Source organism: Hoplias malabaricus, chromosome 5, assembly GCF_029633855.1.
Source record: "Hoplias malabaricus isolate fHopMal1 chromosome 5, fHopMal1.hap1, whole genome shotgun sequence".
NCBI classification, from domain to species: Eukaryota; Metazoa; Chordata; class Actinopteri; order Characiformes; family Erythrinidae; genus Hoplias; species Hoplias malabaricus.
In genome coordinates this window covers 19,360,613-19,383,109 of record NC_089804.1, presented here as the reverse complement: position 1 = coordinate 19,383,109, position 22,497 = coordinate 19,360,613, and the positions used below count along the sequence as shown (strand labels likewise).

Here is a 22,497-nt window from a genome sequence, read left to right as displayed (position 1 = left end):
TAAAGCCTCTAAACCCCTCAGTGGGGGCCAAGAAGGCCTCTCTGGGACTGAGGCCCAATGTGTGTCTACCTTCATCTGTCCTCCAAGCCTCTGAAGATTTTAGGGCACAAGGACAGGTATGAAGACCATCTCAGCAGCCACCTGAGATTTAAAGGGATCATGCAGTGAAAACATTATTGTGAGGATCTGGAGGCCACCAACCCACACACTGTGAAACAAGACCACCCCCAATCAGTTTACTGTGAGCTGCCTGAGTCTTAAAACACAGGATAAAACGAGTCGTTCTGATTCTGCTTTGCCTCTGACGTCAAGTGCAGAGACTTTAGAATGGCCCCGCCCCCTCGTCTGAGTCTGTCCAATCACAGCGCTGGACCCGCATTTTTTGCGAGAGCACAAAGCACGCTTCTTCTCTATTACGCGTCTCTCTCGCGCGCTTTTAATTCCAAATTCCAAACGCTTTTAGTTCCGCAGTCTCACTTTCACTTTGGAGAACTTTTCGCTTCTGAGCTCTGGCTGTTTTGACAGGAGGGCGGGATCTAGTCAGCCATTGGCTGCTGGAGATAAGCCCCGCCCACTGAGTACATTTCTATACAAGTCGCTACGTAAGCCCGCAAGGTTTACCTCACCATACACTGTATTCACCCCTCGCCCTGCACACATGCACACACACACACACACACACACACACACACACACACACACACACACGCACACACGTCCCTCAACCTTCAGTTCAGCAGTGTGTGGGTGTATTAGACGGTGGTGGCTTCGCTGATCTGTAGAGTGACGGCCGAGTACTCTGTGTGTGTGTGTGTGTGTGTGTGTTTGATAAATCTCAATGTTAATAATAGTCCTGTCCTTTTCTAAATGTAACTTCTCAGTTATGGTTTCTGCTGCTTGGTTCTAGGGCTGGACGATACGGTCAACATTTATATCACAATATATTTCTTACTTTCGGTCGATACGATATATTCCGAAAAAACTAGAATCATGACATCACCATCAAACATGGACCTCTTGGCTTTTCAATGTTAATATTTTTAAACTAACTGTAAATACTCAGTTAGTCAGTGACAGCTGTAAATGATTTACACTGAAATTATTGATATTTACACTGAAATTATTGGTATTTCTTTGATAATTATTATTGATATATTATTGATACTGAGTTATTGTACGGCCCTAATTTTACACCATAACAGTTTCATTAAGAACCAGAACTGTGTCTGTCATCTTTAAGTGAATAAAATATTATTATTATTATTTATTTGGAAAGCGAAGAGTGAATTCCCTCAGTAAAAAAAGCCACAGGACTCTCCAACAGCATAAGAGCGTGGCCCACGACTGTCCCACACCTGTAAAACAATCTGTGGACGCATGTCTCTCACCCACCGGCCGCTGGAGGACCGGCTTTGAAGTGGCCGTGGAAGTAGGCGGCCTGTGGTTCGAAGGAGGAAATTCCGAGGCATTTTAATTGAGCCAGCGGTCCCCTGCGCTTCCTCTGGGAAAACACTTCAAAGCAGCACTGCTCCTCGGAGGAGGACATTCGCTCTGAGCCACCTCCAACTCCGCAACACCTCGGTCGTCCTCCAGCCGCTCGGTCTGGGCCCCGGGCCCGCAGCCAGGCCTCGGACAATGGAACAACAAACCAGTGGGATCTGGATTTAACTCGAGTTAAATCAGTGGAATCAGGGCAGCTTCTAAAACACTGGGCAGTTTTAATCTGTGATTTAAATATGATCCACAACGACAAACACTGAGGTCATTCCTCTGCTGTTTCCACCTCGTGATAATAACAATCAACATCTGTGAGAGTGCATTTCATGCTTTCAGTCCACAAACAAACAAACAAACAAACAAACACCACGCCAGTGCCACCACCACAAACTCCCCACTGATCCCAGTCCAGCTCCACAGCGTCTGAACCGTCCGGATCATGTGGCTCTGCACAACTCACTCTGATCCTGATACTGATCCTAAACCTCATCCTGGGTCTACACTTGGGGAACGAACCACCACCTTCAACCCCAGCAGTTCAGCACCCAACCCTGGACCTGCTCCACTTCAACAGGCACCGAGCCATTTAAAGCAGAACAGAAAAACAGAGCACTCCACCTTAAGATGATTTTAGAACTTGAAGCTTGTTCTGCACCATTTAAGGTGGGATGAAATTTAAGGTAGACCAGAAAACTGCAGAAAACAGCCCGGCTTCAGCTTCCGTGCACCTTTAAAGCAGGGTCTGTCCAAGGCACGACTAATGCATTCAGTTAAAAGGTGGAAAAAACCTTTAATGTGCAAGAAAAACGTTAATAAAAACTTCAGTTCTGATCGAAAAACATTCCACAGACAGGAGAGTGAATAGGCTTTTTCTGAACCACGAACCAGGACCAGAACTAGTTTTAAGCCCAGGATTAGGATTAAATCTCCACCAACTCAAACTCCCGACCTGGAGAAGTGTCCTGGTCTCCGCCGCCTGATCCCTGACACTTCGCGGATTAAAAAAGTGCAGAACCCCGCGTTCCTCACCTTAAAGCCGCATTTCTCCAGCGCCGCCCTCCGCGCTCCTCCAGCCGCAGAATCGGCAGCGGGGCTCACGCACAGCAGCAGCGCCAGGGCCGCGGACAGGCTCAGTCCCGGGAGTCTGGCCATCGCCGCTCCGCCATGAAGCCTGGGTCAGCCGCGAGTGAGAGGAGCCCCGGTCTGGACTCTGATATCAGGGCATAGCCGCACTGCTCCAACAGGGGGCGCTGGACACCACAGGACCAGTCCACGGCTCTTTCAATAATTCGGAATCTGTGAATTGAGAGGTAAACTAAAGCAGAGAGGAGCGATTTAAAATGCTGCACTGTGGATGAACTGTGGCTTCTTTAAAATGGTTTATTAAACCCAACATTAGCCATTACCTTTACTATCAAACACACGATTAGCGAATTTTGATGGGCACTATTTTGTCTCTCAGATCCCTCCGCCAAGAACGGCTGTTAAAAAATACCTAAACTGTGTATTGTAAGATTTGTTTACATTAACCCCGTCATTTCAGGGAAATAACATCGTTATTCATTAACCCCTAAAACACGTACCCCTTCTGTTATTTTAGAAGTTATTTTGAACGCCTTTAAAGTGTCTGAGGAGTAACTGTAACACTCCGTCAGTGTTCACTCAATGCGACCAGAACAGATCCTGTGTGTGTTGAGGCTGATGGTGAAGGGGTGATAAAATGGTTGAGGTGTATAAAATGAAGGGTTGAGATAGGCTTGCCAACTTTCTGAAATCAAAATAAAGAATCGTGGACCAATCTGCACTTGTAAATCCTTTTTCAACAGTAGTAATTTATTCATTCATTGTCTGCAACACTTATTCAGTTCAGGGTGGTGGTTGGTCCGGTGCCTGGGCGTAAGGAGGGAACACACCCTGGAGGGGGCCCCAGTCCTTCACAGGGCGACACACACTCACACATTCACTCACACACTCACAGCTACACTTTTGAGTCTCCAATCCACCTACCAACATGTGTTTTTGGAGTGTGGGAGGAAACCGGAGCACTCGGAGGAAACCCACGCAGACACAGGGAGAACACACCACACTCCTCACAGACAGTCACCCGGAGGAAACCCACGCAGACACAGGGAGAACACGCCACACTCCTCACAGACAGTCACCCGGAGGAAACCCACGCAGACACAGGGAGAACACGCCACACTCCTCACAGACAGTCACCCGGAGGAAACCCACACAGACACAGGGAGAACACGCCACACTCCTCACAGACAGTCACCCGGAGGAAACCCACGCAGACACAGGGAGAACACGCCACACTCCTCACAGACAGTCACCAAGAGGAAACCCACGCAGACACAGGGAGAACACGCCACACTCCTCACAGACAGTCACCCGGAGGAAACCCACGCAGACACAGGGAGAACACGCCACACTCCTCACAGACAGTCACCCGGAGGAAACCCACACAGACACAGGGAGAACACGCCACACTCCTCACAGACAGTCACCCGGAGGAAACCCACGCAGACACAGGGAGAACACGCCACACTCCTCACAGACAGTCACCAAGAGGAAACCCACGCAGACACAGGGAGAACACGCCACACTCCTCACAGACAGTCACCAAGAGGAAACCCACGCAGACACTGAGAGAACACACCACACTCCTCACAGACAGTCACCCGGAGGAAACCCACGCAGACACAGGGAGAACACACCACACTCCTCACAGACAGTCACCCGGAGGAAACCCACGCAGACACAGGGAGAACACACCGCACTCCACACAGACAGTCACCCGGAGGAAACCCACGCAGACACAGGTGAGAACACACCGCACTCCTCACAGACAGTCACCCGGAGGAAACCCACGCAGACACAGGTAGAACACACCGCACTCCACACAGACAGTCACCCGGAGGAAACCCACGCAGACACAGGTGAGAACACACCACACTCCTCACAGACAGTTACCCGGAGGAAACCCACGCAGACACAGGGAGAACACACCACACTCCTCACAGACAGTTACCCGGAGGAAACCCACGCAGACACAGGGAGAACACACCTCACTCCTCACAGACAGTCACCCGGAGGAAACCCACGCAGACACAGGGAGAAGACACCTCACTCCTCACAGACAGTCACCCGGAGCAGGACTCACAACTCACAACCTCCAGGACCCTGGGTCTGTGACAGAGACACTACCTGCTGCTTCACTGTGACGCCCAGAATCTGTACTTACTGTAATTACCAGTTTAAAATAACTGTATTATTTTAAATTGTTCATTAATTAAAATGAGATCTGAAGTGAAATAATCTTATGGTCTAAGAGTCTAAAAGACAGTCTCATTACTTTTACACACTTCATTATTATATTTAACTTATGTCTAGTCCAAATGTCATAGAATGAATAGCTTATTTAGGACACATTTGTCTTACACTAATAATAGTTTGTGAAGTTATTGTTAATCTATATGAAATTATCTAATGTGATTTTTATGTATAAATTCTCCCTATGTTGAGGGGAGAATGAACTGTATTTTCTCCAGGACGCGGTGCTAACATTATTTCTGTCTAAAGGCAGAGCTGTAGATCCCAGTGTTTCAGCTCTGACCTGCTGCTCTCAGCGCCCCCTGTCGGAGGGACTGTGACTCCATTGGCTACAGCACTGAATGATGGACAGAGATAACTGCTGCTGAGAGTTTTCAGGGAGAGATGTGTTGAAGTGATGAGAAATAATAAAGGGCTAAAGAGTGGTAAAGGAGAGAGAAAGATTCTGTGGGCGTTTGGGATGTCTGCCTTTGCCTTTAAGAGGATTCGTTTACCTGTAGGTGGCGCTGTACACGTGCTCAGTGTCAGAGCTCACTACTCTGCCGTCAGGGGGCGCTCTTTACTCGCTCTTTGCTCAGTGTGGGATGTTTGTTGATGTCAGTAACATTTATTTTCTTCTTTATTCTGAACACACTCTGAGGGTTAAAAATGGAACGGTGTGTAAATGTCCAGAACACTCTGGACCCAGTCCGCGGGCCGCACAGAACCCGTCAGAGGAGATTTTTGAAGCAAAGAAAATCACCCTTGGGGCAAGAGCCAGGTCCTCTTTCAGGTGATCTTCTTACTATTGATGTGAACATGAAAAAGATCCTCCCTTTGTTTTCAGCTTGAAAGAGAAACAGAGCCCCATCCCGAGAACACGCCCACGCCCACTTAACCCTTTACTGGACCTACAGACTGTCCCTTTAACTCTCACACATGAACCCTCCACGCCGTGGACCCCTGGCAGATCTTCCCTGATGCCATTATTTATAGAAAATTCAAAATGACCTTCATATTTCTAAAGTTTATATTGTTACAAAATGCTCACATCCATTAATACATTCATTCTTTCATGTTCTGTGTCTGTTTCTTCTGAGTTAGCGTTGAGATGGACCCAGACCCTGAATCTGTGCATGCACACACACACACACACACACGCACACGCACTAGTCAGTTTCACACACTCACACAGTCATTTGCTGCATTATACCCCACCTTCAATAGGGGGCGCTGTAACCAGCTCATCAGTGTCCTCCTCTGGCGCCGCCTGCTGGTGTGGTTTGTTATTACAGTGGCAGGTTGTTCCCCTGCAGTCCGACTCGGTGTAAAGTTTTTTAATACGCTTCTTTATTAATTTACAAACAACACACAACCACAAACTTAAATTAAGAGAACATACAATATTACACACACTGAGCCACTTTGCAGAACAAAGTCACAACAGAATAAATTACAATATAAACAGAGACAGAACCGAGCTGTGGGGGTCACTGCGGGTCTCGGGTGTGGAGTCCAGTGATGACCTTCTTCACCAGGAGGAACTGGGACTCTCGGTGGGTCCGCTTCATTTTGGCTCTTCGGTTCTGAAACCAGATCTGAGAGAGGAGAGGAGAGGAGAAGACAGGAGAGAGAGAGGAGAAGACAAGAGAAGAGAAGAAGAGAAAAGTAAAGAAGGGAAAAGGCACGATTATTTATAGCAACTTTCTCACACAGCGGTCATTTAAAGGTCTTTAAACATGAGAAAATACAGATGTAACAGATGCCGGGGAATAGAAATAAAACATAAAAACATGATTAACATTAATCTTCTTCTTCTTTCAGCTGCTTCCTCCCGTCTGGGGTCGCCACAGTGGATCAATCACAATCCGCACTGTGGATCTGGCACAGCTTTTAAGCCGGATGCTCTTCCTGATACAACCCACCCTATTTTATCTGGAGCAGGACTTGAACCCACAACCTCCAGGACCCTGTGACAGAGACACTACCTGCTGCTCTGTATTATTATTACTATTACTATTAAGCCCAACAAACATTATTAAATACTATTAATTCATTCGTTCATTATCTGTAACCCTTATCCAGTTCAGGGTCACGGTGGGTCCAGAGCCTACCTGGAATCATTGGGCGCAAGGCAGGAATACACCCTGGAGGGGGCGCCAGTCCATCACAGGGCAACACACACACACTCCTCCCAAACAGTCACCTGGAGGAAACCCACACAGACACAGGGAGAACACACCACACTCCTCACAGACAGTCACCAAGAGGAAACCCACGCAGACACTGAGAGAACACACCACACTCCTCACAGACAGTCACCCGGAGGAAACCCACGCAGACACAGGGAGAACACACCACACTCCTCACAGACAGTCACCAAGAGGAAACCCACGCAGACACTGAGAGAACACACCACACTCCTCACAGACAGTCACCCGGAGGAAACCCACGCAGACACAGGGAGAACACACCACACTCCTCACAGACAGTCACCAAGAGGAAACCCATGCAGACACTGAGAGAACACACCACACTCCTCACAGACAGTCACCCGGAGGAAACCCACGCAGACACAGGGAGAACACACCACACTCCTTACAGACAGTCACCAAGAGGAAACCCACGCAGACACAGAGAGAACACACCAAACTCCTCACAGACAGTCACCCGGAGGTAACCCACACAGACACAGGGAAAACACACCACACTCCTCACAGACAGTCACCCGGAGGAAACCCACACAGACACAGGGAGAACACACCACACTCCTCACAGACAGTCACCCGGAGGAAACCCACGCAAACACAGGGAGAACACACCACACTCCTCACAGACAGTCACCCAGAGCGGGAATCGAGCCCACAACCTCCAGGCCCCTGGAGCTGTGTGACTGTGACACTAATCAGCTGCACCACCGTGCCGCAAATACTATTCAAATAAAGATAAATAAAAGCAGCAGAACATCCCTGAAACCCGGCAATAAGCTGAAATTAAATACAAATTTGGACATGAAATTATAATTAAAGTATGAGTGTAAATATAAAGTACGGGTTGATTTCACCTGAAACACTCAGTGACCCGAGGAGAGAATCCAACCCTGGGCCCTGAGACCCTGTGTGACAGAGACACCCCCTGCAGCGCCACCGTGTGGTTCACAATCATACATTTATTTTAAAAATCTACCGGATTCTCATTTTAATGTGAACTATATCAGGACAGATCTGTTTCAGAATCAGACGCGAATAATACCCCTCTCTCCAGTTTCCGGCTCAGAACTCTCTGTAATGTCTGTGATATCAGTATAATATTACCTTTATATACATAAATGTATATGTACCTGTATCCTGTCCTCGTCCAGGTGCAGTTTCTGGGCCAGTTCCTCTCTCAGGTCGATGCCTGGATAAGAGTTCACCTGAAACACACTCTCGAGAATCTCAATCTGGAGCAGAGCATTCACACACACACACACACACACACACACACAATCAGAGAGTCTCAGTGGAGCTGTCACTGATATAAATGTATCATCCATAGGGTTAATGTGCACTAAACTGCACTTTCAGTTCTTGTATTTCTTGTATATATCAATTCTAATTGATTGTCTGTTCTTTTACTGTTTTTAATTGAAGTGTAACTGTGTGAAGCTGGATCTCAGCACTGTTCACATGCTTTTATTTTGTAAGTTTGAATTGTTTTAAATGTCTTTTAAGCTTTAAATCCTTATATTTAACTGCTTTTTACTGATCAATGTGCCTCTGTGAATAAATTCGTCTTTCCTAACAATAAAAACCATAAAGAGAAGCAGGAGTGTGAGCTGCACCTGCAGGCTGGAGAACGCCGTCCTGGGTCTGCGCCCTATGTACCAGTTCAGCGCCCGTCTGCACGTCTCCACCGGGGCGTTCACCGAGCTCGTCTCATCCTCCGAGTCCAGAGCCCGGTCTTTGGACACCGAGGGACAGCTCTGTGTGGACGGCACATCTGAGGAACATGGAGGAGTCGGTGGGAGGTTCACATTTAAATCAGTTCACATCTTCATCCGGTCCATCAGCACCGGCTCTGGTGGGGGTCCACATGGGTCCAGCCCAAACAGACACACTGCTTAACACTGACCCTGAAGGTCTCTATGTGGAGCCAACATTTAAACCCTGGGCAGAACCCGCCGGTCCCTGGCTGCGCTGCCCCCTGTGGGCCGGGCCTGGCTGTGGCGACTGGGTCAGACCCAAACACACCACTGCAGAGCCACACAGCAAACATCTGGCAACCACCACCTGCTCTGTTACAGTTTCAGTTCCATCAGAAAACTTTATCTCACTTTTAGATACTGCATCTTAGGTTTAAAATATTAAACTGAAATAAATATTAATTCCTTCACTCAGTTCAGTTCCACATTCAGGCTGCAGCTCTGAGAAACCCTCACCCCTCTCTCCAGCAGAGACCCGCCCACCCGCTCTTTCTGGGGATACGGCCAAGACAACGTGAGGAGCAGAGTAGACTCCATCGCTCAAAACCTGGGAGAAAAGACTCTGAGGAGCTTCTGAGAGACGTGGGGTTAAGCTACGAAGACGTTTGATTTAAAACTCCTCCACTTCATACAGGAGATCCCCCACCCGCCCCTCGCCCCCGGGGTCAGAGTAAAACCCTTCTCCACCCACCTGTCCACGGCCTGTAGGGGACGGCGACGGTGCTCCTCTGCTCCGATCTGCTCAGCCCCAGGATGCTGGCGATGGTGAAGACCGAGGGTCCAGGCCGGTGGGTCTCCATGTGCGTGTGTGAGAGTCAGAGGACACGGTCAGTCTGATCTGCCCCGCCGCCCGGAGCTGGGGCTTTTAAACCCAAACCTGCAGGATTAACACCCGGCACTAATTAAACTAAACCAAGCCCCCTGCACGTGAAAGGCCCCGAGGGGGTGGACAGGTAATCCCGTGTCGAAGCGAAGCCCCGGCCGCCCGGGATCCCTCGCAGAGACAGAGGCGTTTAAAACTCCACAAAAGCAGCCCTTTATTTTTACCCACCAGGTAGAAAATGAGCTCCATCCCCAGCAAATCCTCTCGTTTCCTTCAGCCGAGCGACGGCATTGTGGCGGAGCAGTCAGAGAGCGAGTAATCTCATTTACACAGAAGTTTAAAATAATAATAATTAATAATAATGATAATAAAGGAGGGGGTTAAGGCTATTAAAGTTAATCCTCCTGAATATTCCCCCCCTCTTGTCATGCACAGGGATGGCTGGGTCCATACAAATCACACAATGGCACTTTAGCGAGGGCCACCGAGTCCCTCCACCCCCCGCCCCACGTTCTCTTCACGTAAATAAGGGACTTGTTTGTTTGTTGTTTGTTTGTCTGCGCACGCCTCACTCGCCCAGGTCTGAGCTGGGGTTTTGTCATGCAAACTCAGACTAATTACAGCTGTTTAAATGCAAACCCATCCAATCAGGATTTAACTTTAAAAAGCCTGGGTTTAAAGAAGCTTAAACTAACACTGAATTACTCTCCAGCTCCAGCTCTCACCGGAGCAGCGCCGCAGGGGACAGCGAGTGTAAACACACCGACACAAACACAGCTTCACCAAGAAATAATGAACACACTGACCACACGTCTTTTACTGCCGGAGGACAGTCTGCGTTACAGCTCCTCCGCCTCTAAACCACAGGGAATTCACACTGGACTTTAACCAGTCGGTCCACATTTCTGCAAAATTACACCAAGCTTCAGTAAACAGAGCAAACACTACATGAACAAAGCGTTCTAGAGAAAACGAGCCAGAGACCTTCAGTGGTGAGCAGACGTCTGAAGCCTTTAATAACGTCTGTTTTAATGAAGGTTTTAACCCAAAACTAATGTGTGATGTTTCTGAGAGTGATTCTGATCCTCGATGAAATTGTGCAGAAAAATAACTGTCAGATGACTCACTTTTTTTGGTAAACATTTATTTTTATAAACACGTTTATAGAGATGTTCCTGAACCAGGAAGAGAGTGAGTGTCTTCACCACCGTGGGAACTGAGGCCTAGTGCTGCTGCTTTATCTGTAACTCTGAACCTGACGCAGGACTGAGCTCAGTCTTCACCACAGTTCTGGACGAGACCCATAGACACGCAAACCCTGCGTCCATCTGAAACATGCGTGCAGCTCACTACAGTCCAGAGGACACCCTTCATCAGCACCGCAGCTCAACAGCAGCAAACGCTGTCAGGAAAAGAACCGGGCCTTTTCCACAGAGAGGGGTTTCTCCGTTAGCCAGATCACTTAAACCCAAAGTCAAGTCTGTCCAACAGAAACAGAGCTGAGAGTGATACCTATTGGAGAGTTCTCAATGTTGGGCTTATGTTAACTGGCTAACTGAGGAATCCTGCTCTGTGGAATACCCCCAGGGCTAGGTTTCACTGGATCTGGTCCTGAACCGTGTGAGATTCGTCTTAAACACATTTACACAGGAACTGAGGGTCACAGCTCCTCTTTAATCACACACACACACACACACACCCTCAGAACCCGACGCATGGACCTGCTCAGAACGGGAGGGGAGTGAGAGAGGTGTCCATCACCCCGGCCTCAGTCTCATGGAGAAGGTTAAATAACACCACACCCAACACGGCCTCACACCCACGGACAGGTGACCTGTGCCTCCTCTAAACAATAAGAACCACCAAATTAAAAAAGCAGATTTTAATAATGATAAAACCTCACGAATCACAATCATGTGCTGATCATTTGGAGGGGGTTTTGGCAGGTGATCAGGTGAGAGTTAGAGAGGGGGAGGGGGGGTAAACCTAGATCCTTCTATGTCTGAGAGTGTAAGAGTAAAACACACCTGATCTGTGAATACGGTTCAGTAACGGATTATAGGTGAGGAGTTAAAGCACATGCATTCCTGTTAGAGCATACGACAACAGAAAATATACAGAATTAATACATGTCCTTTAGAAACGTCTGTTATTCACAACGGAAAAGAAAATCACTCCATACACTCTTCCCTTCAGGTTTTAGTATCACAACGTAGTGCACCAGACACCCACAGTCCAACTCCAAACTCAGTAACAGAAATGGTACAAAATACATGATCCTTACAAGTAAAATACAAGCTCCCGAGTCTCTCCCAATGGCCGTCTGGACTGTTCCCTGGTCAGTTGTGTGCTCTTTAATGTGTTTGCAGTCGTGGTGCGTATCTCCACCCCTCAGCGCATCAGGAACGCTCTCGAAATGTCCTTAAACCTTAAAGTTTTGGGCGAACGGCTGAACTCAGAGAACTTTACTCAGCTGCTGCGTTCCGTCAAGCCTCAGATTCGCCTTTCTTCCGGCCCTCCTCCCCAGCATCGCTGTCCTCTGATTGGCTGTTGCTGAGCACTAAAAACTGTCCGTCCGTGGCGGGAGGGTTCGGGCGACTGGACGCAGCTATCAGACGGCTTTGCTCCTCGAGATCCTGCAAAAAGGGGAGGGAAATGATTCATAAAGGCATTAATAAAGATGTAATAACATCCCAAACACAGGGCAGACATACACTCGTCTCAGTTTATTACACATCCACACACACGGCCCATTTTACCAGCTGCATTCATCAAAACGAGGACTCTATCTACGCCTCGGTTGCAGTCCAGCTGTTTTTACGACATCACGCGTTAGCTGCCCTTCTTCCTCATTCCTGGACCCTCACAGAACCACCACAGAGCAGCTGTCGTACCCAGAGACGCTGGAATTAGTGACGCCTCTGTACACTACCACAGACTCTAGTCTTTCCTGATTTAAATTTAGAGACGATAGCTGTGGTCAGTTTGTGGCCACAAGGCAGATAACATTTTTCACAGAAGTAAGAATTTCACTGCACCTTTTCAATCTGCTTCTGCTTGCTCAGTTCCTCCTGCTGCTTCTCCTTGGCTTTCTCCAGCTCCCTCTGCTTCTGTGTGGCCTTGCGATCCTGTCCACAAACAAATCAGCACAGAGGAAGGTTTATAGTTAATGCCTTTGTGACACTGACAGTTTAAATATGTAGTTGTAGTTGTAGTTGTGTGTAAATGTGTGCTGATGGTAATGATGTTAGAGAACAACAGGCTTTTACCATCTCAGAGTGGAGGGCGATCTGTTTGGCCAATCCAACACTGTCACAGATCTGAAAGAGGAATAAAAACATTAGCGGAGCAGAGAGGAGGGCTGTAATTAGCTACAAGTTACTGTTCCTGTTTTACTGAAAATATCAGCCATCCTCAGTGTCATCTGTGGTTAATGCACTGCTTCTTCAGCGAAGGCCTACAGCTGTAGACTCTAATCACATCAGGCTCCTCAGGCTTTAACACTCACCTGGCTCCAATATTCAGATGTTAATGAGAGGCTGATTAACTGGATCAGGTGGGTCAGATTATCCTCCACAGGGCTACTGACCCCCGGGAGGAGGAGAGGAGTAACTGAAAGTGTGAGATTTCTCTCTGACGTTATACAGATTACGGCACTATTCATATTTTGGGTTCGAACGACACAGTCCAAGATCACTATAGTATTTTTAACATTTTACATTTATTTAACCAGGAAAGGCATTAACAACAGCGTCTTATTTCCAATGGCAAAAGACCCTTGAAAACACACAGAAACAAACAAAAAATAATAAAAAAAAAAAACAACAAATGTTATTAGTGTGCACTGTGTTTGGATTTTATTTATTTATTGTAGTTACACGCCGTAATGATTTTCTAACGAACAAAACAGAAAACACGTCAAAAGCTGTGGCATTTATTTATTTTAATTTTTGCAAAATTATCGCTAGAAAAGCAGGACTTTAAAAAGCAGATGCAATCAGTTACATGTACCTCAACTTAGTGCTGTTAACAGCTATGCACCTGTACGAACACACACACACACACACAGACACACACACACACAGACAGACACACAGGCACACACACACACACACACAAAGACACACACATAGACACACACACAGACACACACACAGAGACACACACAGAGAGACACACACACACAGACAGACACACACAGACAGACACACACAGACAGACACACACAGACAGACACACACAGACACACAGGCACAGACACACAGGCACAGACACATTGGCACAGACACACAGGCACAGACACACAGGCACAGACACACAGGCACAGACACACACTCTAACTGTACCTTTTCCCCATCGTTATTGGACTCGAAGATGTAGCAGACTGTGACCGGACGCCCGTCCACCCTCCCTCCGGCCGTCTGCAGCACAAAGCCGAACAGACGCTTGTTCTCCTGATGAGACGCACACAGTACCACGCTGGAGAGGGGGAACTGCACAGGGAGAGAGGGCAGGAAGCTAAGAATTACAACCTGGTATTGAATACAGAGGCCTCAAACTGATCTTCATACTCAGACCTACCCTTAATCTGGTGACCTGCGTCTGAGGGTCAATGAGCCTGGAAAGAGAAGGATATTTCATAAGAATCATGGCTAAAACTCAACACAAGGACATAAGTGAAGGTATAAGACCAGTACGCAGTAATACAGAGGTCCACGAGGGCCATCTCACTTCAGGCATTCACAGGTGACGAGCAGGTGGGACTCCGTCATCCTGAAGATGTTGTGGATGGCCCTGGCCGCTAGGATCTGCCTCATGGTCTCGTAGATGACGTCTGTGTTCTCCGTGGCCTTCACTTCCATGGAGCCCAAGAAGCGCGCAATAAAGAGCTGGTGTAAAATGGAGTCTGAAAAATCAGAAAGCTGTGTATCATCCTCAAATACTGCAATGTATTTATTACTTTAACCACATTTATTAGTCTTCTATCTCTGTACCTTACCTTCACCGTCTCCAGACTGTGACTCTCCAGACTCTCCGAACGGGTTGGTCCTTCTTCCACAGAGGAACGAATGGTGTTATTTTTCACTTATTACATAACCACAATAAAGGTGTTCTATTCTGTTCTATTCTACCATAAAGCTACACTGAGATTCGACTGATATTCTGTGTAAACAGGTCCAAGAGCTGTAAATAAACATCATTGTTAAACATGCGTTACTCATCAGCAAATCTGTGTCTTTAAGGGTTAAAACCCACCCGGCTGCTCACTGACCTGCCCTGGCTGGAGCTCTTGGCCTGAGTCGCATACTCCTCACTGACCGGCGAGATTATATCAAACTGGATGGGGGTGTCCGGAGCCACCAGAGAGTCGAGAGAGAGGGAGGAGAGAGCCGGAGACTCTGAGCCCACTGAGCTCTGGCTGCTGGTCCGGCCGGCTCTGGGTCGCCCTTGTCTAGAAACATTAGCATCAACCGTTATTTCTTAAACAAGTCACAAACAGTGCGGTCTGAATTGAGAAGAACACCATGAGTGTGTCAGCTGTGAAGGTTGGTAGATACTGACGTGCTGGGTCTGAAGCTCTCGTGCCGCTGCTGAAAGGAAGGGGAAGGCGTCACAGCCTCGAGAGCCGACTGATTCACTCTGGCAGCGGTTTCCTATAAACAGAGTTTACATTTTACAGTGCTTAATCTGAATAACACTGATGCTTCACTTCGCGAAAAACAACTATAACACAGACGTACCTCAGGGTTGTCACTCAGGTATATCCTCTTTGAGATGTTGTTTATTGTTGCAATCCACTGAAAGAGAAGAAAGAGTAAAGTCCTCCTGTAGTTATTGTTCATTTCTCTAAACTGGAGATGTAAACACTGTCAGTGAAAGAAATGAGAGTGTTGCTACCTCCTCACAATCCTTCCGGCTCTCCGCTTGCAGAATAGAAACCCTGTGGTGAGGAGAAGAATTACAGCCCAGAATCAGCTCTGAATGGGGCTTTTGTAAAGTCACTGCTCAGCTCTCCAGCTCTGAGAGGACGTCTGAATGCAGTTCTCCAGTTTGTAAACAAAGCCATTGTTAAATATAACCTCTAAGAACACTTCAGATTCAGAGAAAATAGAGCTAGCATCCATTTACATAACTCCCCCGGGGCGACATGAATTTCACATATGTTCTTATGTAAGGCTCTTACTTGAGGTCGTGAATTTAACGCTGAGAGAAACACTACACGAATGATTCTGAGGAATCTCTTCAGGAAGAAAAAAGCAAACTGAATTGTTTTATTAATGGGAGCCAAAGCACTGATGCGTAAAAACCTACTTCTTCCCATCAAAGGAGGAGATCTGGAAGCAGAAGCGCCTGTCCTCACAGTCTACTGCCATCACCGAACAGTTGTCTATGTCCATAACCAGCCCTCCTGCTACGTCTCCTCTAGACTGGCTCATCAGATTTCCTCCCTGGGTGAAGAAGTACTGCCGGTCCCAGGTGGACGACACCAGCCCTGTTTTACTGAACAGAAACAGAACGAGAAGCTCACACACTTCACACAGTCTCATGTGGAAACTGTCTGCTCTTTATCCTTCTTCTTCCCTCTGTCTCACACCCTCTTCAGGCCCGTCAGCGCCTCCTTCGCAGGTGTTGTACATCAGGACGACGCTGACAGGTACCGAGGGAGACAGGAGGAGTCTCCTACACACTCATGACTTCATAAAGCTTTTATACATTTTTGAAAGCTCGTATAAACTCGTACTTGCGAGTGTTGAGGTAGCCGGCCTTTCGGGTCAGGTTGCGGTTGATGGGGATCTTGTTGGGGTCGGGGTCTGGCATATACAGCATGTCACTGGCCTGCTCTAGATCCTGGATCGTCTGCTGCATTACGTCCACCTCAGCATCCATCTCTCTGCGGACACTAAAAATACATTTGTGCATATGTTAAAACCACATTAAATATCAGATCTTCAGTTTGCATAAAGCAAATGGTGCACGAGCTTTCACAGGCCGGTAGAACTACTATCGCCGCTGACTGTAGTTAAATATTAAAGGAGGGAGATGCCCTCACGTGACCCGGGGGAAAAGTCAACACTAAAGAAAGAGTCAGGTATTTCAAATGATCAATGTTTATTTTCATTTCTATAAACAAACAGGTGACTACACCTTTAAAAACTATTAAACCTACTTCTGTACACTGGTCCCGATGTTTGTTAGAAAGTCTTCCCACTGCTGTGTGAGGTTCTCTGACCCGAGTTTGAAGAAACTGATCTGAGAAAGAGAAATAACCAGCTGGGATCAAACTGAAATTCAAAAAACAGAGCGGTTTGTGGTTAAAGTGGGGACCTTGTCCTTACCTGTGCCTGCATGTAGCCCAGCAGCGGCTCCAGCAGAGCAATCTTCTTCTTGTACTGTAGTGTATTAAGAGCTGAGAAGTAGTGCATCATGGTTTGGTGCTGCTTTTTCCTGGAAGTGTAGACGTCCTCCATCACCTCATTCTTCACCTGTGGAAAAGACAGCAGTAAAAGCATGTTTTCATCATTCAATCGGAATCTTCTTCCTCTTATTTCGGCTGTTCCCTTGTGTCAGGGCTCGCCAACGCGGATCAACCGTGATCCGCACAGTTTATGCGCAGGATGAATACCCTTCCTGGTGCAACCCTCTCTATTTATTCGGGCTTTGGGACCAGCGCAACAACACGATGCATTCCAGTAGCTAGGGACCCACACTCACACCTACGGACACTTTTGAGTTGCCAATCACACCACAGGAATGTGTGTTCCTGGACCGTGGGAGGAAACCGAAGCACCTGGAGGAAACCCACGCAGACACAGGGAGAACACATCACACTCCCCACAGACAGTCACCCGGAGGAAACCCACGCAGACACAGAGAGAACACACCACACTCCTCACAGACAGTCACCCGGCGGAGATCCACGCAGACACAGGGAGAACACACCACACTCCTCACAGACAGTCACCCGGAGGAAACCCACACAGACACAGAGAACACACCACACTCCTCAGACAGTCACCCGGAGGAAACTCACACAGACACAGGGAGAACACACCACACTCCTCACAGACAGTCACCCGGAGGAAACCCACACAGACACAGGGAGAACACACCACACTCCTCACAGACAGTCACCCGGAGGAAACCCACACAGACACAGGGAGAACACACCACACTCCTCACAGACAGTCACCCGGAGGAAACCCACACATACATAGAGAGAACATTCAATAGGAATATTGTATTTTAATGAAGATATATCAGAAATAATAATGCTGAAATTAGGGTAATAAAATGTTAATGGTGACTGTGTGTGTTCTGTTTGCCATCACAGCATCCAGGTGCCTCCCTAAGTCCCAAAGTGTTTTGGTGCAGAACAGCACCATAAATTTCTATTAATTATTCACTACATTAGCCCCGAGCCTCCAGCCTTAAACAATTCATAGCGGATCAACCACATTTATAAGAGCAATATTAGATAAAGATTATCTCAAACCAATTTCCACTCATCCCTTAAAATCAGATCTGGAGTCATTTCCTGTCCCACACAAGGAGACCAGACCAAAGCCAAACACATCAGAGCAACATATGCTGCTCCAGCACAGGCCAGGCCAAGTCTCAGCGTGAGTTTCATTAAATGAAGACGGTCGCTGAGGTGTGTGATTGAGCACGTTAGGAGATCACCAGCATCAGATCCAGCAGAGCATCAGAGAGAATATATGGGATTTAATAAGACTGTAAGACAAAGTCTGTACAACATAATTCAACATGGCCACCTCACCTTCTCATTTTCTTTCCTCTTAGACAGGCGACTGTATCGGTTGATGGCCAGGTCGTGATCTGAGACAGAAAAGAAAAGAAAAGAAAAGAAAGAGTGAGCTCCATTTCCATGAAGAGATCATTTGCCCCATGGCTCTGAACTGATTCTTACCATCACTGGAAATCTGGAACACCTCTTTCAGGGTGAGGATTTCTGAGAGGAAATAAAGCAGAAACTTGATCAGTCTTGGGGAACAGGAGCAGTCCTCAACAAAATGCAGAAATATATCACACCACAGGTCTCCCAACTTCCCTCAGACAGGACCACATCAGACAATAACACATCACCAGAGTGCCGGTCAATCTTCGCCAAAATATTCTGGATTAACATATTACTTCTTTAACAACCATCGGGTTCCTTAGACGTCCACTCCCCACGGCACAGGGTAAACGCCAGACACTAAGGTTCATACGTTTCATTTACAGTTCAGTGGCTGCCCAGACTTTTTTGGCTTGAGATCTACTTTTTCCAGGGAAGAGTTACAGCAAAAACATCATATTTCCATTCGTTTCATTGGCCCATGTATCAATCCAGCTTCAGTAATCATCAGTTAACTATTTTCATGTGGGAAAAGACTTGATTCACATGATTTAAACAAAGCTCAGTCTACATCCCGCTCAGCACACCTGGTTTATACCATGAGAAGTCTACCTTACTCATCCAAATATGACACAGTGGGCCTCCTGCTGTGTCGATACGTGACAGGGTCATGAACAAGAGGCTAAATTTCATGAGCTGGGAATGTATTGCCTTTTTAGTTTCATTTCATTTGTTTCACCACAGTGTGATCAACTGGTCTCTGCACTGGGCACCGCTGACATCAACACAGTTCCATACTCAAACACAGTGACGTGACGCAGAACTTCGGCTGTGAGATCTAACCTTTCAATTCCCTTTCTTTGAACTGGGTGATGGGGAACATCATGGCGTCTGCGAGCTGAGTGGACAGGACAGCGTGGCAGGAGCTGAGCTGGTAAGGATAAGAGAGAGATGATAAACAAATCAGCAAACATCAGAAGAGCATTCACAAGAGAAGACAGAGTCCAAACATGAGCTGCTCTCACCTCATCGATGACTTTGGCAAACTGCTGTAAAGTGGAGCTCATGACTTCATCGTCACCACCCAGAGGGAAGCGCTGCGAGTGTGAGCACAGCGCTGTTAAACACTGATCAGGTGACGTCGTTGTAATAACAACAGTATAACCTCAGTGCACTGAGGAACAACAGAGTTTATAAGAGATGAATGTTTACCTGTTTCTCATATTCCTTCAGTAACTTGGAGGTCAGATGTGTGGCAGCACTCAGTTCATTCTGTAAATCACACAAGTTTAAAGTAAAGAAACACTTCTGAACTCCCTCAGACTCCAGTAAAAGTGGGCAAGGGCAGAAGAGAAGCAGATGTTCATATCCTTTACCTGGGCATCATATATTCTGTGCATGGCCTGGAAGAGCTGATGGTAGTAGCTGGATATTGCAGCAGTGTCTTCCTCAAACACACTCAGCAAAGAGCGCGTCTAGAAGCAGAAAAGAGCGAGAGTGAGTTTAATCGAATGGGTCCGATTGATTCCTGCTGACTTTGAGAGTTTCGATCAGAACCATGTTTCACAGTCTTTGCTCTCAAGAGAAGGCCACTGATTTTCCATTTTCTACTGAAACTGGAGACAGATGGAGACAAGGCGAGAGCCGTGTCAGAGCACAGGGGCGGACCCGCCTCTCGGGGGCGCTGGTGTCACCATGTGCTGTGAAATGTAGCTGTGAACACAAAGCGCAATAGCACCCCCTTGTGGAGCAGTCCCTGGACATGTGTGAGGGGGTGAGCGAGTGAGTGACTGAGTAATGGTGTGAAGGAGTGAGTGAATAATTACTGATTACTAGTGACAGTGATTAGTGATTCGGTTTGTGAATGAGTGAGTCTTTCGATATGTGAGAGGCTATGATCTAGTGAATATGTGACTGAGTGACTATGAGTGAGTGAATTAGTGGCTTCAAGTGTATGAGGGACCAAGTGAATGTCTGAGAAATGTGAAATATGAATGAGTGAATTTCAAGCCAGTTCTATGAGGTTGCATGGTAAGGAGTAATGACTCAGTAAGGCATGAGAACGAAATAAGAACTAGTTCCCACGCCTCATAAGGGGAACGTCAAATAGAAACGTCCCTCAGCTCTTTTCCGATTGGACAGGCATGAGTTTGGGCTTAAATTATCCGGTTAGACCGAGAAATCATGCCTTGTGTAACTCCCCCAGGATTCACTCTTTGTTTAACTATGAAATTCTGGATGAAATGCAAAAAGGAAAGAACAGAAAGTAGATGCAGAGGAGAATAAAGGAGTGCAGATGTTCCCTGGAGGGAAACTATCATTTAATCCCTAGGTGTTTTGTTTGTTAAAGCAGAGGAACTGCTCTGTAATGTAGATGCTTCAGCGTTTAAGGTGGAACGGAAAACTCGAGAAGAAGAAGCTAACTACAGCCTGGCTTTGTGTTCGGAAACAAATCGACATGCCCACGATTTTTTAAATAAATATACTCTATTCTGCCCAGCTTTAGTCGTGTAACAGTACTCTGAGAGTCTTGTGACAGTCGGTGTACCCTATGGTGGAGTGTAGAGCTCTTAAGGTGGTATGATGCTCTTCGCGTTCCTGACCGTTGTAAACACTGAGGATGGGCACTAACATTAGAAAACCACAGACATTTCTCACACCCTGCTTCGTATTTCAGTATTTAATGATACATGCTGCACTTGTTCTACGTCTTAACAATGATCACAGACTAAAACTGGTGACTTAAAACACAGAAAATGAGTCAAAGCTGATGTTTTCCCAGCAGAAGCGCGATGTGTGTAACAGGCGGCTAAGCTAATGTTTACCTGAGGACTGTCCTCCAGCGTCTCTTCTATCGGTAGTTTATCGATCCCGGGCATGATTTAAACTGTAATTTCAGCGCAAATGTGTGAATTAGGAGGTGTTTCAGACTTAGTGATCTGACGGATAAATCTCCTCCTCGCTTCTCTTCCCGATAGAACCGACTCCCAGGCCAGATCCACCCTCCCACTAACGCGGATATCCCGCCTGTGTCAGGCTTCCATTGGGGGAGAGCCGCCGTGACGAGCTCCAGCTCCATCTTATAACAGTAACACACACTACCAACAAAACACACACACACATACACACACTAATATATGAATATAACTAACACACTGTCCAGCCCTAACACTACTTCGTTCTGCAGTTACACACTATAGTCCGTCTGTGGCTCTGCATACGTTGTTACCCCCTTTCCCCCCTGTTCCTCAGCGCTCTGGACCCCCACAGAGCAGGTGGTGGGTCATCCTCAGCGCTGCAGTGACATTGACGTGGTGGTGGTGTGTTAGTGTGTGTTGTGCTGGTGTAGAGTGGATCAGACACAGCAGTGCTGCTGGAGTTTTTAAACCCTGTGTCCACTCTCTGTCCACTCTGTGAGACACTCCTCCCTCGTTGGTCCACCTTGTAGATGTAGAGTCAAAGACAGTAGCTCATCTGTCGCTGCACAGTGTGTGTCGCTCGTCCTCTAGTCCTTCATCAGTGACACAGGACGCTGTCGGCTGGATGTTTTTGGTCGGTGGACTGTTCTCAGTCCAGACACTGAGGGGTTTAAAAACTCCAGCAGCACTGCTGTGTCTGATCCACAACACACCAGCATGAATCCGGATATACACACTGGACTTCCCCCTGCCCTTTAATATTTTGGGCTGGTTTTATCAGACAATCTCTCTGCCTTTTGTGTATTTCCCCTCATTTTATATTGTCCTCCTTTCATCCCCAGTATTCCAGTTAAATTATATGATGTACAGTGTGATACCACACAGGAACAGAGCTGTTTATTGTATATCAAATTTGCAAAAATAAAGAGACAGTAACACACTTCACTCTTCTCCACATACAACACACACACACACAGCCTCTCTACAACTCACCACACTGTGTAAAAACTGTCTGCATAAAGCTCCTGATCTACTACAAAATCAAAGTGCCTATCAGGACAAACTCTTTTTATCTCCATTTTTGTCATTGTTTCATCTTTAGACATTATTTTAATAACGCCAG

The 22,497-nt window shown here is 47.1% G+C and overlaps 3 protein-coding genes across 6 annotated transcripts in view; all 3 read right to left on the bottom strand.

Moving 5' to 3' along the window:
* The window catches only part of il17rd (interleukin 17 receptor D), a 29,424-nt gene extending 26,714 nt beyond the window's left edge, over nucleotides 1-2,710 (bottom strand). The window contains exon 1 of the mRNA XM_066672410.1: nucleotides 2,527-2,710. Within this exon, the coding sequence (XP_066528507.1) occupies nucleotides 2,527-2,649 (123 nt within the window). The 5' untranslated portion in view covers nucleotides 2,650-2,710. The remainder of the gene's footprint in view (nucleotides 1-2,526) is intronic.
* A 3,577-nt stretch (nucleotides 2,711-6,287) lies between these two features.
* Nucleotides 6,288-10,445, bottom strand: hesx1 (HESX homeobox 1). 3 transcript variants are annotated; one of them, XM_066673280.1, is made up of 5 exons: nucleotides 10,406-10,445; nucleotides 9,468-9,653; nucleotides 8,636-8,793; nucleotides 8,153-8,254; nucleotides 6,288-6,410 (listed from the first exon to the last, which is right to left on the bottom strand). In XM_066673280.1, exons 2-5 carry the CDS (start codon nucleotides 9,574-9,576, stop codon nucleotides 6,303-6,305), a joined length of 477 nt encoding a protein of 158 aa, XP_066529377.1. In that variant the 5' UTR covers nucleotides 9,577-9,653; nucleotides 10,406-10,445; the 3' UTR covers nucleotides 6,288-6,302. The 3 variants fall into 3 exon arrangements, with proteins under 3 accessions (XP_066529377.1, XP_066529379.1, XP_066529376.1); XM_066673282.1 differs by lacking the exon at nucleotides 10,406-10,445 and adding an exon at nucleotides 9,828-9,869; XM_066673279.1 differs by lacking the exon at nucleotides 10,406-10,445 and having other exon boundaries at nucleotides 9,468-9,837.
* Nucleotides 10,446-10,742: 297 nt separating this feature from the next.
* On the bottom strand, nucleotides 10,743-21,494 carry appl1 (adaptor protein, phosphotyrosine interaction, PH domain and leucine zipper containing 1). 2 transcript variants are annotated; one of them, XM_066672255.1, is made up of 22 exons: nucleotides 21,282-21,494; nucleotides 19,833-19,931; nucleotides 19,669-19,728; nucleotides 19,482-19,553; nucleotides 19,300-19,387; nucleotides 18,529-18,570; nucleotides 18,379-18,437; nucleotides 16,937-17,083; nucleotides 16,768-16,850; nucleotides 16,342-16,500; nucleotides 15,912-16,100; nucleotides 15,498-15,540; nucleotides 15,341-15,397; nucleotides 15,162-15,253; nucleotides 14,872-15,051; nucleotides 14,599-14,651; nucleotides 14,331-14,505; nucleotides 14,181-14,217; nucleotides 13,946-14,092; nucleotides 12,869-12,919; nucleotides 12,638-12,727; nucleotides 10,743-12,235 (listed from the first exon to the last, which is right to left on the bottom strand). In XM_066672255.1, the coding sequence occupies exons 1-22, from the start codon at nucleotides 21,333-21,335 to the stop codon at nucleotides 12,086-12,088; spliced, it is 2,127 nt and encodes a 708-aa protein (XP_066528352.1). In that variant the 5' UTR covers nucleotides 21,336-21,494; the 3' UTR covers nucleotides 10,743-12,085. The 2 variants fall into 2 exon arrangements, with proteins under 2 accessions (XP_066528352.1, XP_066528353.1); XM_066672256.1 differs by having other exon boundaries at nucleotides 14,599-14,648.
* Nucleotides 21,495-22,497: the final 1,003 nt, after the last annotated feature.